The sequence below is a fragment of the Lynx rufus genome, unplaced genomic scaffold (genome assembly GCF_022079265.1).
Source record: "Lynx rufus isolate CCGP_SWC_20201006 ecotype Redwood Valley unplaced genomic scaffold, mLynRuf1.p SCAF_11, whole genome shotgun sequence".
NCBI classification, from domain to species: domain Eukaryota; kingdom Metazoa; phylum Chordata; class Mammalia; order Carnivora; family Felidae; genus Lynx; species Lynx rufus.
The window spans coordinates 55,179,022-55,193,343 of NW_025814825.1; the positions used below are offsets into that span (position 1 = coordinate 55,179,022).

Sequence of the window (14,322 nt, forward strand, 5' to 3'; positions counted from 1 at the left end):
GACATCTGTTAAGACCCAGAACTTGTGTTTCCTCCTGATAATTTCCTGCTTCCCGCCCCCCGCCTGCTTTGACCGCGATGAAAAAGATTTCTACTACGAACTGGCAATTCCCAGGGTTCCAGATCACGTTACGATAGTTACTATGCTAACCAGCAAGGTGGGCTGACAGTTTGGCTTAACATTTAAAGGAGCAAGTCAACCTCTCTCCCCGGAAAAAAGGAAGTGACATTTAAATATATTGTATCGGTGCATGGCTTGAGATGGAAACATTGTAGGACCTTTACCAGAACAGTTTGAAGGGTGTTGGTTTTAGTCTTTTTCCTGTAATGGATTTTTGAGAGGCGAATTAAAATCCAGGTCTCTTAATTAGCCCTCTTAACAGCAAAGCATTTGGTATGCTTTTCCTTAAAAATGCCCACAGTTTTAGGGGTGCCTGGGTGGCTCGGTCGGTTAAACATCTGACTTCAGCTCAGGTCATGATCTCATGGTTTACGAGTTCAAGCCCCCACGTCAGGCTCTGTGCTGACAGCTCGAGCCTGGAGCCTGCTTGGGATTCTGTGTCTCCCTCTCTCTCTCTGCCCCTACCCTGCCTGTGCTCTCTGTCTCTCATAAATGAATAAATGTTAAAAAAAATTAAATACCCGCAGTTTTAATGAGTAATTCTTTTTTTAGTTTGTATTCTCCGGGTGGGTTATTTCCCTTCTCTCCTCTCATGGATTCCCACCTGCGGGATTATCAGAGTGATAGGGCTCATCTGACTTCAGGAACAGCCTTGCTTCTCCTTTGTGTTGAGTGCTCTGTCAGCAGGTGCCCACAGGCGCTTTAACATCCGTTTTTCTTTGCCTGGGTGGAAGTCTCCGGAATTTCTACATCTTCCGGGTTGGCCGACAAATCGCAGACTCCCACTCAGGTAACAGAAAGATGAAGTGGGCCTGTCGCAGAATCTCCAAATCGTTCCTTCTCCTGTGGGTTTATTTTTCCCTAAGACACATAATGAAATTTAGGTTTCTGTTTCCTCGCTTCATTCATTTGAAGGTCTGAGTCCCTCCCTGAGGAGCTCTCGTTGATCCCAGGTCGGCCCTGAGCAGAATTCAGACCACATTTTCCTTTCCTAAAATATTCCTGTAAGGGAGCCCTGTAATGAGAAACCCCACAAAGGACAAGAATCCGGGGCAGGTCACTTCTGCACAGTCACCGGCCCTGAGGGCAGACAGAGCGCTCCCAGCCTCCCGGGGCTCTGCTCTCTCTGGCCAGAGCTCAGCGCTGTGAGATTATCCCGGGGTCCAGGCAGGGGTGTCGTCGTGGGGGCAGACCTCCCTGGGCCTCGTTTGGCATTTGATGCGACTGTGGTTTTGCTGTCATTTGTCCTGATGACAGGTGGTTTCCGTGCAGCCCTGACCTTCTTGTTCTGCTTTTGTCCCCAGTCCCTATCATCCCGAGTTACTTGTACAGCATTAATCACGAGAAAAATGCCTCAGAAGTCCAGACCGCCAAGCCAGTGCTCATGGCGTCTACCTCGGGCCGCTTCCAGAACATCTTCTCTTATTACGACAACACCACAATGGTCACCGGGAATAGCACCGGAGAGCTACAGTGGGGGCCACCGCCTGCGGCCAGCACCCAGCACACGGTGACGAACACGTCCGCCGCGCCTTCTGACTGTCCCAGCGAAAACAAAGACCTCCTGAATGAAAACGTTCAAGTTGGCCTGCTGTTTGCCTCTAAAGCCACCATCCAGCTCCTCACCAACCCCTTCATAGGACTGTTGACCAACAGGTAGGTTCCGTTATTTTGGCCAAGGAGACTTCTATTCATGTCCTTCCCAGGTCATTGCTCTTTGGGATTCTGTTTCTCCTTCATTTATCAGAGTGCGGAAAACCAGTGGTGGGTGAGCTGGGGGAAACCCGATCTCCTTCTTTGGGGTTTCTTTCCTTCATCGTGATTTCCCACGTGTTCAGCCTTTTTTGTTGCCCCCTCTCTTGCTCACAAAGTAAGGAAATACTAAAACAGAATAAAGAGGCCCTCCCCGGGTGGCAGCACGTTGATTCCGTCCAAATGCTGTGTCGCGTTAGTACATTTGTCAGACTTGCCCTTGGGCGGCAGCCGCCGTGGCATCATCGTTGGGCTCCGTGTGTCACCCGCCTTCGTGTTTTCTTCTTCCTCTGGCCGTCCGCTTCCTTCTCGAAAGCCAAGGTGGTTTGCTTTAGTGCCGGTGTGGGGAAGGGTCAAGACGGCCAGGGAGAGAGTGGGGAAGACCAGTAATCCTGCTGCAAAGATGGACCCCTAAGCTCACGCCGAGGCCACAGCATGTCATGAGCCCCCTTGCCGGTTACTCAGCTGTGTCCACACGCACAAAGAGGAGCGTATCGAGCCTGTTTTCTGGCTCAAACCCACCGCTAATGCCCCCAGATAACGCCCAAACTAGCTTTATTTTAATCTGGATGCTTTGGATGTTTTGGGGGGGACCCGCCTCCTCTTGAATAATTGTTCCCGCCTCCACTGTCGGTGGCCATCCAGCAAGTAGCCTTTGCAGCCCAGCTGGCCTAGCTCTGCCTGGTACGGCAGGGGCTGGAAAGCACAGGGCAGGGCACTTGCAGAGAAAGGGAGAGGGCAATCCCTGAAGGTGTCAGCTGCGAAGAGCTGGTACAGTATGAGTGGTGGGGGCAGACTGCCATATAAACGTTGTAGCCTGAAAGGCAGAAACGCAAACAAACCAAAAAACAGTAGAGAGGGGAGTGCCTGGAATCCTACTTGTGAACCAGGCCCAGACACATGAGCAGAGACCAAGATGACAGCCGGAAAAGAGAACGTAGAAGGGTGGGCTGAATAAGGAAGGCGGGGCAAGTGGGGACGGGGCAGGGCAAGGCTATAAGAGGCCCTGAGTGCCAAGCAGAGAGAGGAGGGGGTTTTGTTGGTGTGTGTGTGTGGGGTGGGGGGGGGTGCACTTGAGAGCCACTAGAGGTTCCAAAGCCACGTTGGAGTCCGTGAACCAAGCACAGTTTTCAGTAGGTCAACCTGTGCAAGCTGGGATCAGGGCCATCCTTACGTTTCTTTGGCCTGGATTAGGGCGTGCGGGCCCAGCTCCGCAATCTGCGGGGCTCTTTGTTCAGATACAGAGCGTTTCGAGATTGTAACAACAGAGCGTTAAAGCAAGCATGGGGCCCTTGGGAGAGCAGGGGCCAGCTCTGGGGCGGGGCAGAGGAGGTCTGCGGTGGTGCAGAGGCTTAGACGGCTCTGACCTCCCCCGCCCCCACCCCCGCCCCACCTGCCGCCGCCCTCGGACACACACACAGGGTGCTGGTCACATACCCACGGCCATTTGGAGGGAAGCACGTTTTAAGCTTCCGCGGTTTGTTTCTCTGGACTGGGTAATGCCATTGAATAAATTTGAACAGTCCCAAGCTGTGTCCAGCCCTCCTGTGTCCAGCAATAGTATGAATTTGCCACGTAAAATACGCTAGGCAAATCCGCCCCGCAAGGACAGGTGCTCTGCGAGGCCACCCAGAAACACTGTCCGCCAGGTGCCGTTTCCCTCTGTTCTTCGGCAGGAAAACCAAACAGACCTCGGTAGTCGTGGGGTTGTTTTTCTTTCTTTCCTCAGCCCTTAAGAGTGCTTCTTTAACACGCATCCTGTGTAATTACAGAAAATGTCTCCGGGTTTTGTATTCCGAGAGAGCAAACAGCTCAAATCCTATATGAGGAAAATTGAGGACATGACTGTCATAATGTCTTGCCAATCACTTGGGCACGAATATTCTTAGCTGTACGGTGTAATGCAGTACTTAGAAACTCAGCCGAAATGGTGTGTTCCAGTCTTCCAAATGCAAATGTGAAAAGCTTTTTTAAAAACCCTATTCTTGTTCTTAATGCTTTGCTTATGCCATGGGGAAGAAGCTTGTTTAAAGCCGGTGAGACTGTTTGCCTATTAAATATTCCAAATGCTTTGATGTTGTAGCTACCCAAGACTCCTGTTTCGGGCTTAAAAACAAAAAAAAAGAATTCCAAGAGAAACCTAATTTTGTTTTGTGATCTGTGAAATTCAGTTTATGCTTGGTTTTTATTTTATTTTTTTAATCTTTAAAAAAAATTTTTTTTTTTTACATTTATTTATTTTTGAGAAACAGCGAGACAAAGTGTGAGCGGGGGAGGGGCAGAGGGAGCAGGAGACACAGAATCCGAAGCAGGCTCCAGGCTCCGAGCTGTCAGCACAGAGCCCGACGCGGGGCTCGAACCCAGGAATCGTGAGATCATGACCCGAGCCGAAGTTGGACGCTCAACTGACTGAGCCACCCAGGCGCCCCATATTTTATTTTAGAGAGCAGGGGGGAGAGAGAATGTGCATGTTGTGAGCAGGGGAGGGCAGATGGAGAGACAGAATCTGAAGCAGGCGCAAGACCCAGTGTGGAGCCCGATGTGGAGCTTGATCACACGACTGTGAGATCCCGACCTGAGAGGAAAGCCAGAGTTGGACACTCAACTGACTGAGCCTCCCAGGCGCCCCAGAGCATGAGATGGGGAGAGGAGCAGAGGGAGACCGAGAGAGAGAGAATTTTAAGCAGGTTCCACGCTCAGTGCGGAGCCCAAGTGTGGGGCTCTGTCTCATGACCCTGGGATCATGACCCGAGCCAAAATCAAGAGTCAGACCGTCAACTGACTGAGCCACCCAGGCGCCCCAATTCTATTCTTATGATGGGTAGTCCCCTTTGCAATTGAGCTAGAGCAAAATTTTAATCCCTATCTGGTTCCCGCCGCTACCCGGCAGATTTAAAATCCCTCCTGTAGCACTGCCTTGTAATGTGGAAATGCAGACGAATTGTCACATTGGTGTTGTAGCATGAACTCTGTTGTTCCTTCACAATGATCATGATTTGTGTATTTTCCAAGCCCAGTAGACATGGATTTAGGGAACTTGCAGCAGTCTGGGCTCTCGGCAGCTCTGCTCAGGGGAGCAATACATCCCACTTTCCTTTACAGAACTTGCCCTTCTGAGCCGCCGCAAATAGTCTTTTGATGTAATTTGTGCCGATCGCATCTTCAATGACGAACGAGATGTGTGTGACGCACGTTTTCGGCGTTGCGAACAAGTGTTTTTAAAACAGCACTTTACAGTTGGTTAATGTGTTTCTGATTAAAGAAGGAGGCGTTAAAAAGACGGGGCATCAGAGCCTGAAGAGGAAGGAGGCTGAGTGAGGGCTTTGGGGCCAGTCCTGCCACCTTCTAGGCAGAGGAGTTTGCCGCATGGGAAGAGAAAGGGACTGCCCCTGGCGACAGACAGCAGGACTAAAGCCAGTGTCCAGACTCTCTCTGTCTGGGTGACTTCCTTCCTTCCTATTCTTTCCACCTGCTTAAGTGTTGTAGTTTTGACATGGAGCTACTCAGAATCAACAGTGCAAGTCAGAAATCTGTTCTTCTTGTATCTGGGCTCTCTCTGATTGTACCAGGCCGAGCTAGTGAAAGCCCAAATAGTTGTTGATTGCTACTTTGAATCAGCAGGCAGGGAGTTTAGAAACAGACCAGCCTGGTTTTTTGGACGTGGACCCTCCCTCATGTCTCCAGCCCCAGAAAAATATCTTCTTCCAGCCCCTGGTATGATCTGGCCCAGCTTGCCACCCTCTGCAGCACTTCTGACAGAGGGGAAAAGACATCCCCAAAGACTGGGGGAGCTACCGAGAGGCTCGGCTGAAGGCCACTCCTCTCTAGAGCCTCGTGCTGCAAGCGGGACCCCCTCATCACATGCGTCCCAGCCCGGACCCTCCTATTCGTGGTCAAGAGGCTGTTGCATGAGTGGCTTTTATGGGTGGGTGATGGGAGAAGCAAGCTGCCGGTCTGTTGTTTGACATACTGGGTAAGAGCTCTCGTTCCAAACCCTGCAAGTAAGAAATGACAATCCGTGAGAAATGTTTTGGGTGTTCATTGGGCTGCCCATATGGACACAGGCAATTCTTGATTTCACTTGGTCTCAGGTACCGTGGTTTTACTCTAAAACACGTGACCAGAGACGGAGCCAACTTGATTTTGGCAAGTGTAGCGATCCCATATCCAACAACACACTTTGCAAAGCCTGCAGGTGCCTTGGTTGACTTGATTGTTATTTAATTAATTAATTAATTTAGAGGCTCGTGTGACTTATTTTATAGTTCCGGTCTACTCATTTCACGATTGCCGCTGTGTGTTAAGAGAACTCTTACCGTCTGCCCCGCGAGTGGATTTCAGGGGTATGCAGACCTAGGCGGGGATTCAGGCAGGTCAACGATATTAAAAGCACCTTTACGTATCTCTCCGTAAACCTGCCTAAGAATGTGGCCCTGTGGTCTTCACTTGTTTAACATGGGGCTTCTACAGTAGTTGCCTTTTGAGAACCAAAAGCTATTCCGGACGCGCTGGCCCCAGGGCTGGGGAAAGAGTTAACCGCGGGTGCTGGGGGACAGCTCCCTCGGCTTCCTCCTTAGCTTGTCATTGTCTCAGTGGTCTGCTTTTTATCAAGCCAGCATCAGTGGCTTAATTTATTTCCATAGTTACCTAGTATATTTGAGAGCCCGTTATTTCTCGTCACAAATCTTAGCTAACATCTGAATGACAAGAAGGAAGCCACAGGGCATGAAGTCTCTACAGAACGTTCGGTGTAATGGTTTTTTTTTTTTTTTTTTTCTTTAGCCTCAGCCAGTTGGTCTGAAGTGAGCTTTGTGGGAATGAGCAGTGACCTTTTCAGTTTCTCCGTGGACGGGGAAACCAGCCCTTCTGGAAAGGGCTCTCCCATCCTAGATGTTGTTAGGATGGTGGTGTTAGGATATCTTGGCTTCTCCAGCTCAGAGAAGCAGCCAGTGGAATCAGGTGTTTCTAACGGGAGCAGAGCCGCCCCCCCCCCCCAAACTTGTTCCCTGTGTCAGGGAACAGGGGTCCTGCCCACGGAAGTAAGAAGTCCGTGGCTCACGTAACTCCCTGCCTGCACCTAATAGCTGAAAAAGACAGACCTAAGGACTAAACCTAAGAATGTTGTTTTACTTACGAACGACAGTCAGCTTCCTGGTACGTCTTAGCACATGAATCATTCCATTTACTAACGTTCACCTGCTGTACCGCCTTTTAGAAGGTAATCAAGAAGGGAGATGCCTCCTCTCGTCCCTTCTGGATCCCCCCACTTTGTGTCCTTGCTGTTGTCCTTTCCCAGGGCAGAGGGAGCCTGGGTTGTAACAGGCCTGAGAATGGAGCTTTGCAGTAGGCTCTATGGCAAAGATAAACTAATTATTAAAGACAAAAGTATTGGTTTTCGGTGACGATTTAGGGAATATGGAGTTTCTCCACTGGTGTGTAGGTATATATAAAGATCATAACTTTTATCGCTTGGCACTTTTGTCTAGGGATTCGATACCTGACTTTTTGTCTTATTCCAATTAGATTAACTGCTCCCTGATGCTCTATCGAGGATGACCGTGGGCTGGGATGACGCATAAGGGGATAGTAACGGGGTATTTCGTTAAAGGTTCGCTGCCTCAGATCTAGCTCTGCTTAGCACGGGGACGAGAGGCTGACTCAGATGTTTATGACTAATGTCAGCTGAGTGTCCATTTAGGAGACATCGTGGGGAAAGAGAAAGGGCGCTGGTGATCCGCCCATCTCTCAGGGACCCTGGGGCATTAGACGACTTTCCTTCGGAGGTGGGTGTTCAGGGAGCCAGAAGAATTTGAGGGTGGGGGAGTCCGGGATCTGTCCGTTGCACCCTCTTGCCTTGAGGCTGAGCCCCGGGGAAAGGTGCTTCCGGCGGTATGCACAGCGGTCGGCTTGCGCTGCGACCGTGGCTGAACCATTGGATCTCTGAACCTCTGCTTTCTCATCCAGCATGAGGGTTTGGACTGGCCAGCCTTTGAGTTTGCCATTTGGTTATTCCATACATGCTTTATTAAAATCTCCCCCCCCCCCACAACAGTAACTGTGGTGTTTTTATTTATTTTTTATTTTTATTTTATTAAAATTTTTTTAACGTTTATTTATTTTTGAGACAGAGAGAGACAGAGCATGAGCAGGGGAGGGTCAGAGAGAGAGGGAGACACAGAATCTGAAACAGGCTCCAGGCTCTGAGCGGTCAGCACAGAGCCTGACGTGGGGCTTGAACTCCTGAACCGCGAGATCATGACCCGAGCCGAAGTCGGACGCTTCACCGACTGAGCCACCCAGGCGCCCCAGCTGCGGTGTTTTTAAAGAAAACACAGCACCTAGGCTTGGTAGAAAGAATCCTACGTAAGCACATGTCTCTGTGGGTACAGAGCCAGCTGGTGTTAAATGAAACGTGGACCATCCATTCTCACTGGGTGGGGAGCCTGTGCTCCTGTAACGGGCATCCCCGGGAAGCTGTGCTCCTGTAACGGGCATCCCCACCAAAGCATGTGCTGGCAGGAGCCGGCACACCCTAGGCACTCAAGATATGCCCATTACCCTGAATCGGGGGCACGTTACATAAGTTTCCTAGCCCTCATTGTAGCCATCCAAAAAATGGGGATAATGCCACGACCTCACGGAGCTGCGGTGGGAATCACAAGTGACCCGCTCACTAGCCCCCTACTTAACGGTCTTGGGGAATGCCAGAGTCTCCTGGTAAGAGGAAGCTACTCCAGATGTGTCCTGCCAGGTGACCTTGGCCAGTTGATCAGGCTACAGACTGAGCATAGTTTCACTGGTATTCCAACAGCTTTGACAAAATACTGTTTTCCAAGTAGTATGTTGAAAGGGGGTGAGACGCCTTTTATTCCAGGGCCGCTACAAATATTGCCATATTCCAGTCCCCCACCCGCACCCCCAAGATGTGCAGGAGCTGTGGAGAAGAATAAACTGCTCGTGGGTTCTCCTCGCTGAGTCACCTGGAAGTTTCTTTGTTCAGCCTCCGGTAGTGCTGTGGAGGATGTGGTGTTGTGAATGGGGTTCTTTTGCCCGACTGAATAAAGAGCACAGACCAGTCGGCTGCAGGTTAGCCCAGATTAGAGAAGCTACCGTTTGAAGGCGATCTGAACTGCAGTTCAACCCTGGTATCTTTCCTGGTTTGCCTGACGGGCTCTGAGCCCGGACTGGTGAATTACAAGTTCACCTGAGGTCATTGTGGGGGAATTTATGCATGGGATTGTGAAGGGAGAGCTGTCTGGGAATCTGGCATGATTTCCATTTGCTACTTGTATTTTTGCTACTTAGTTTCTGAAGTGCAAGGAGCAGTTTAAAAAAGGGGTGGGGAGTAGGACTAGGATCTTTTAGAAAGGTTCTATTTAAAGCTGTATTTGTCCTTCTGGGGAGGGGTGGTGAAGTGTGTAGGAAAGAGCCCTGGACTGTACAGGATGACCGCAAGTGAAATTAGCCCTAGGACATTTGACAAGTCCCTTTTTTGTGCCTCAGTTTTCTCATCTGTAAAGCGGGGAGGTGGTCATCTGCCCTTACCAAAATCATTGAGCTGAAGGGTGTAAGTACTTGGAGAATTGAATGTAACTTTATTTTTTGAAAAACATTTTTAAAGTTTATTTGAGAGAGAGAGCGTGTGAGTGCCTGAGCAGGGGAAGGGAAGAGAGAGAATCCCAAGCAGGCTCCATGCTGTCAGTGTAGAGCCTGATGTGGGGCTTGATCTCATGAACCTTGAGATCACGACCTGAGCTGAAACCGAGAGTCGGACGCTTAACCAACTGAGCGGCCCAGGCGCCCCCAGTGTGATTTTAAAAGAAGGTATTGTCTCCGTGATTTTTCAGTTGAGCCTGAATGCAAGAGCCCTTCCAGGCTGAGTGACTGGGACTCAAGACTTCCTTGGTCCTCATTTGGTTCCTTCCGTGACCCACAGGGTCTAGGGCTGGAGGAAAATGAAGCCTGGAGAGGCTCTGGGCTGCTCTGGGTTGACACGCACCAGCTGGAAGGCGGTAACTCAGCCGGTGTCAGCCCCCTCCCTCCCAGGGTCTTAGGGGCCAGGAGGCCGCCTTCGCTCTCCTGTCCCATCTGTACGTCAGGAGCCAAGCAGCCCGCTTATTGTGCGGGAACAGAGAGGAAAGAAGGAAGAGCAGAGGGAAGGGAGGAAACAGTTTCTGAAGCACCTTCTGTGTCCCAGGTGCCCGGTAGCAGTTTATCATCCGCATGTCCTTGTTCCCTCACTCCGGTGCTGGGAGGTGGCCAGTGGTCTCTCCATGGGGCTGAGGGAGGCTTGCTTGGCTTATGTGTCCAGCCAGGGGTACAACGCCCAGAAGGCCAGGGTCTCCCCACCAACCCCGTCCACCTGATGGCCGAGCCCTGTACGCACAGCGGCTTTTTCAGAGCGGTTGCGATGTTGAATTTTTGCGCTGGCCGCAAGGCCCATTTTTCTAGGCTGGCCTCGTTGGGGTCAGAGTGAAGACAGACTTGAAGACTTCCTTGCACCCTGATGCTCTCCGATATAGTGTCATCATCCCTGCTGCCATTTGAATCATTTGATGACCTTTTACCAGAATCATTTGATTGCCTTTGTCCCTTTGGAGAAGCACTAGCAAAGACCGTAATGAAAGATTTAAAAAAAAAAAAAGATGGAAACGGGGACTGTGTATTTTAGACGTGTTCTGGATTACTTGCCAATACTGTGTTAACATTTATCCCAGAGAAACCTCTGTGCAGAGTGTCAGTGCTTGAATGGATTCACGTTGCTCCAAGACAGTCAAACACAAAAAGGTCACACAGGAAGCCCCGAGTACATGAATTTTTAGAAAAGTCTACCAAGCCCTTATCCGCCTGACCCCAAAGGGTAGGCAGGAGAGGCTCCGCCTAAAGCCTTAAAAAAATACAAAGCCGTCACCAAATGCTCCCCGTGGTTCTGTTTTTGCAGAATTGGCTACCCAATTCCAATGTTTGCGGGATTCTGCATCATGTTCGTGTCCACCATTAGTAAGTGTCTGATGTTTGCCTTCGGCCTGGGGGTCATGGGATGGGCTCTGAGGACCACACACGGGGAATTGAGGACACAGCCCCGGGGTGGGGGGTTTGTGCGTTGGTGAAGGTTGCAGAAGGCCGGGGGGGGGGGTGGCGATAGAGCTGTTGGTGGTACAGAAGCACGGTGTGGTTAGCGTGGAGATGCGCCGTCGGGGTAAGGGATGGCTTCCGAGGGCCCACGTGAGCAGGGCGGCCACGGCACCAGGCTGGCACTGATGCGTGGCCGGGCCCCTCCCTCGGCAGTGTTCGCCTTCTCCAGCAGCTACGCCTTCCTGCTGATCGCCAGGTCGCTGCAGGGCATCGGGTCTTCCTGCTCGTCTGTAGCTGGTAGGTGTGCAAATACCTGAGGCAGCCGTTCCCCGGGGGGTGTCAGTCCGTTGAGGAGGCCGCCAGCCTTGCCCTGGCTGGCCAGCCCCTTGTAGAATTAGCTGGAATAATGTGGGGAATCGAGGTGTCGGTCGTGGTGCCTGGGGAGGGGTTCTTAGGAAGGGCACTGCTTTTTTCCTTTGGGTTCTGCTTGGTCTTACCTTTCTGTGAATCTGATGGGTTTGGGAGATCACAAGTCTGGGTAAGAGAGGGCAGGCGAGTCACAGGTTATTCTTTTTTGTGCTCCCTTGAGAGCTTCGCTATTGAACGTTTCTTTTCCTGTTTAGGGATGGGCATGCTGGCCAGCGTGTACACGGATGACGAAGAGAGAGGCAACGCCATGGGCATCGCCCTGGGAGGCCTGGCCATGGGGGTCCTAGGTGGGCAGGGGGCACCTGGAGGCAGCCTGTGGGAGGGGCTGGTGGGCATCGGAGGGCGACAGTGCTCCCTGAGTCCACTCTGGGTCTGCTCGTGCTGACAGACTCCCCCATCTGTCCCCGTTTTCATTCCCTACTTTCATGGAGCCTTGGAAAACTGGTGGGACCTTCCTGACCCAGGAGGACGTGGGCTTCCCTGCCTCTGCATCTGCCTCTCAACCTGCTGGGTGACCCTGGGTCCAGATGTAAAACGAAGGAATGGGATGGTTTGCCAAGATCCTTCCTCTCTCACATCCTCTGAGTTACCATCCCACCTGAGGACTTCCCACCTTCCAAGTCCGCTTTCCTCACCTGCCCTGGCTGACACCCCCGGCCAGGGGACACCTATCCTCCCTGAGAGGAGCTCTGGGTCCTCTCCCTTCTCGGTCACATTTCCGGCCTTCATTTGGGAGCCCAAAGTTCCGCTGTGCTGGTTTATAAGGAGCCAAGTCCCCGCGGACCCATGTTCCTTTGCTCCGTAAGCAGCACAGCCGTGTGTGGCCTGGGTCTGGCTTCTCTCTGGTCTTTACTTTGGGGGTGACCCTTCTACACTCTTGCCCGTGTCTTGGGTGTAAACCAGCTTGGAGGAAGTCCCCAGGACAACTTGAAACTACTGAAAAGAATGTAGGGCGGTCACCCCAAGTAGGTGTTGGAACAAAGTACAAACTCGAGAAACAAACAGATGGTTACGGTGGAGCCGGGGGGGGGGGTGGAGGGGGGACATCAGTCGCGGGGCCCGGCACCAGCCCCTCTTTCTCTTCCTTGCAGTGGGCCCCCCCTTCGGGAGCGTGCTCTACGAGTTTGTGGGGAAGACGGCTCCGTTCCTGGTGCTGGCCGCCTTGGTGCTCTTGGATGGAGGTGAGTCCACGCGGGCACCTCTGCCGTGATCTCGCTGGTCGTGACCCGTGTCGGGTGACCCATGTCAGTAGGTGCTTGGAGCCACACGTTTTTATCTTTTTTCTCCCTCTGTCGTAGCTATTCAGCTTTTTGTGCTCCAGCCGTCCCGGGTGCAGCCAGAGGTAAGCCCCCCGGGGAAGGAGGGCGCTGCGATGGTCACATCAACTTCATTAACCCCTGATTTTTGTTCACAGAGCCAGAAGGGGACGCCGCTGACCACCCTGCTGAAGGACCCCTACATCCTCATTGCCGCAGGTGGGGCTTCCCCCCCCCCCAGTCTCCCTGGTTCTTCTCAGCCAAAGGGTGGTGGGGAGGGGTGGATGGCGAGAACCAGGGTTCACTTGGCTGCTGGAAACGTCGCGACGTGAAACGTGAAAGGCAAAGAGGTTACATCCACGTCACAAGGAATAGCTTTCTTCCATCGTTAATTTCTGACCCTCAGCCAAGTTCCTTTGCTGGTTTTCATTTGGGGCAAAGATGTCTGGGTCACGGAGATGCCCTGTCACAGAGGTTTGTTTGTGTCAGCGGCCATCACTGTTTGGCCTTGAACCTCCGGAAGGAGTCTCTGGCCTCACTGTGGGCATTGTCGGTGGGCAGTCTGATTCACCAGGCAGGTATGAATAGAGGCTGACAGTGGAGCCCCAGAGGGCCCAGGGGACAAGTCCCTTCTTGCGGAGAGGGCACGCTGTGCAGCAGGGAGGCCAGTCGGGAAACCCCCTTTGGCTACAGAAGGTCCCGTGTTTGGGTTCTTGGCCTCGATGGGCTCAAAGGAAGCCCTGGGGTCCTGTGACTGGTCGGGAGGGTAGTGGGCCTCAATGATGCAAGAGACTGTTCACCCAGGACCGTCTGTCTCAGGGGCACAGGCCTTGGGCTGCCTCACAGGGGACCAACCTTACATTGCCTGGGCCCGGACACCGGTCAGCAGAGGCCCTTGGGGACAGGCCAGGAGACGGCAGCCCTGAAGTGTGGCATCAGACCCAGTTAGGGTTTATTTGTCTAAGCGGTGGTCATGGACACTGGTAGGGCTGGGAGAGTCTGGGTGAACAGGATGCATGCCCTATCTAAGAGCATTCCAGGTTAGCCTTTTTCAAACGCCAGGCTGGCTTTGTTTAAACCTTCTGCTGCTGGATTGGGGTGCGGGGTGCCTGTATAACCCTGTCTAGACCCCCATCATCATGCCTGCTGGTAAACCTCGTGGCTCTGCACCCCTCCTAATGCAGGGCACCTCTCTGTGCCCCCATCAAGATGCAGGGATGGTTCCAGAGCCCAGATGCCCATGGAGCCCAGGCTGTCCGGGGTGGGGTGAGGAGGTGTGTGGGGAGAGCGGGGCTCTCTGCCTCCCGCCACCCCCTGCCCCCTGCCTCAGGCTTTCTTTGACCCTCACTGTCCCACCCCGACTCAGGGAGGAAAGATACCCAGCATTGAATGACAGGCGACCATACTTCCAGCAGCCTCGACTCGGGGAGCCGGGGGCCGGGCGGCGTCTTATTTTTTCTGGCAGGATTTTAACCTATGAGGATGACCGAGTGGTGACAGAGGTCTGGGATGTTGAAAGAAGATTGTATTTCTTACGTTTTCCTGAGGAAAGGAGGCATACCGTGCCAATCAGGGCCACGTAGGGAAGCGCCAGGTTTTGTGGGGGGTGTGGGGGAGAAAAGGGCCAGGGGAAGGCGTAAGCCAGAGCCTTTAGTGGGGTTTGCATGGGAAAGTGAAGGCAGGGCTGGGG

General features: G+C 52.4%; 1 protein-coding gene across 1 annotated transcript in view; it reads left to right on the forward strand.

Moving 5' to 3' along the window:
* The window catches only part of SLC18A2 (solute carrier family 18 member A2), a 38,789-nt gene that overhangs the window by 805 nt on the left and 23,662 nt on the right, over positions 1 to 14,322 (forward strand). The window contains exons 3-9 of the mRNA XM_047073501.1: positions 1,425 to 1,776; positions 10,814 to 10,872; positions 11,161 to 11,244; positions 11,571 to 11,663; positions 12,468 to 12,557; positions 12,675 to 12,718; positions 12,791 to 12,851. Of these exons, the coding sequence (XP_046929457.1) occupies positions 1,425 to 1,776; positions 10,814 to 10,872; positions 11,161 to 11,244; positions 11,571 to 11,663; positions 12,468 to 12,557; positions 12,675 to 12,718; positions 12,791 to 12,851 (783 nt within the window). The remainder of the gene's footprint in view (positions 1 to 1,424; positions 1,777 to 10,813; positions 10,873 to 11,160; positions 11,245 to 11,570; positions 11,664 to 12,467; positions 12,558 to 12,674; positions 12,719 to 12,790; positions 12,852 to 14,322) is intronic.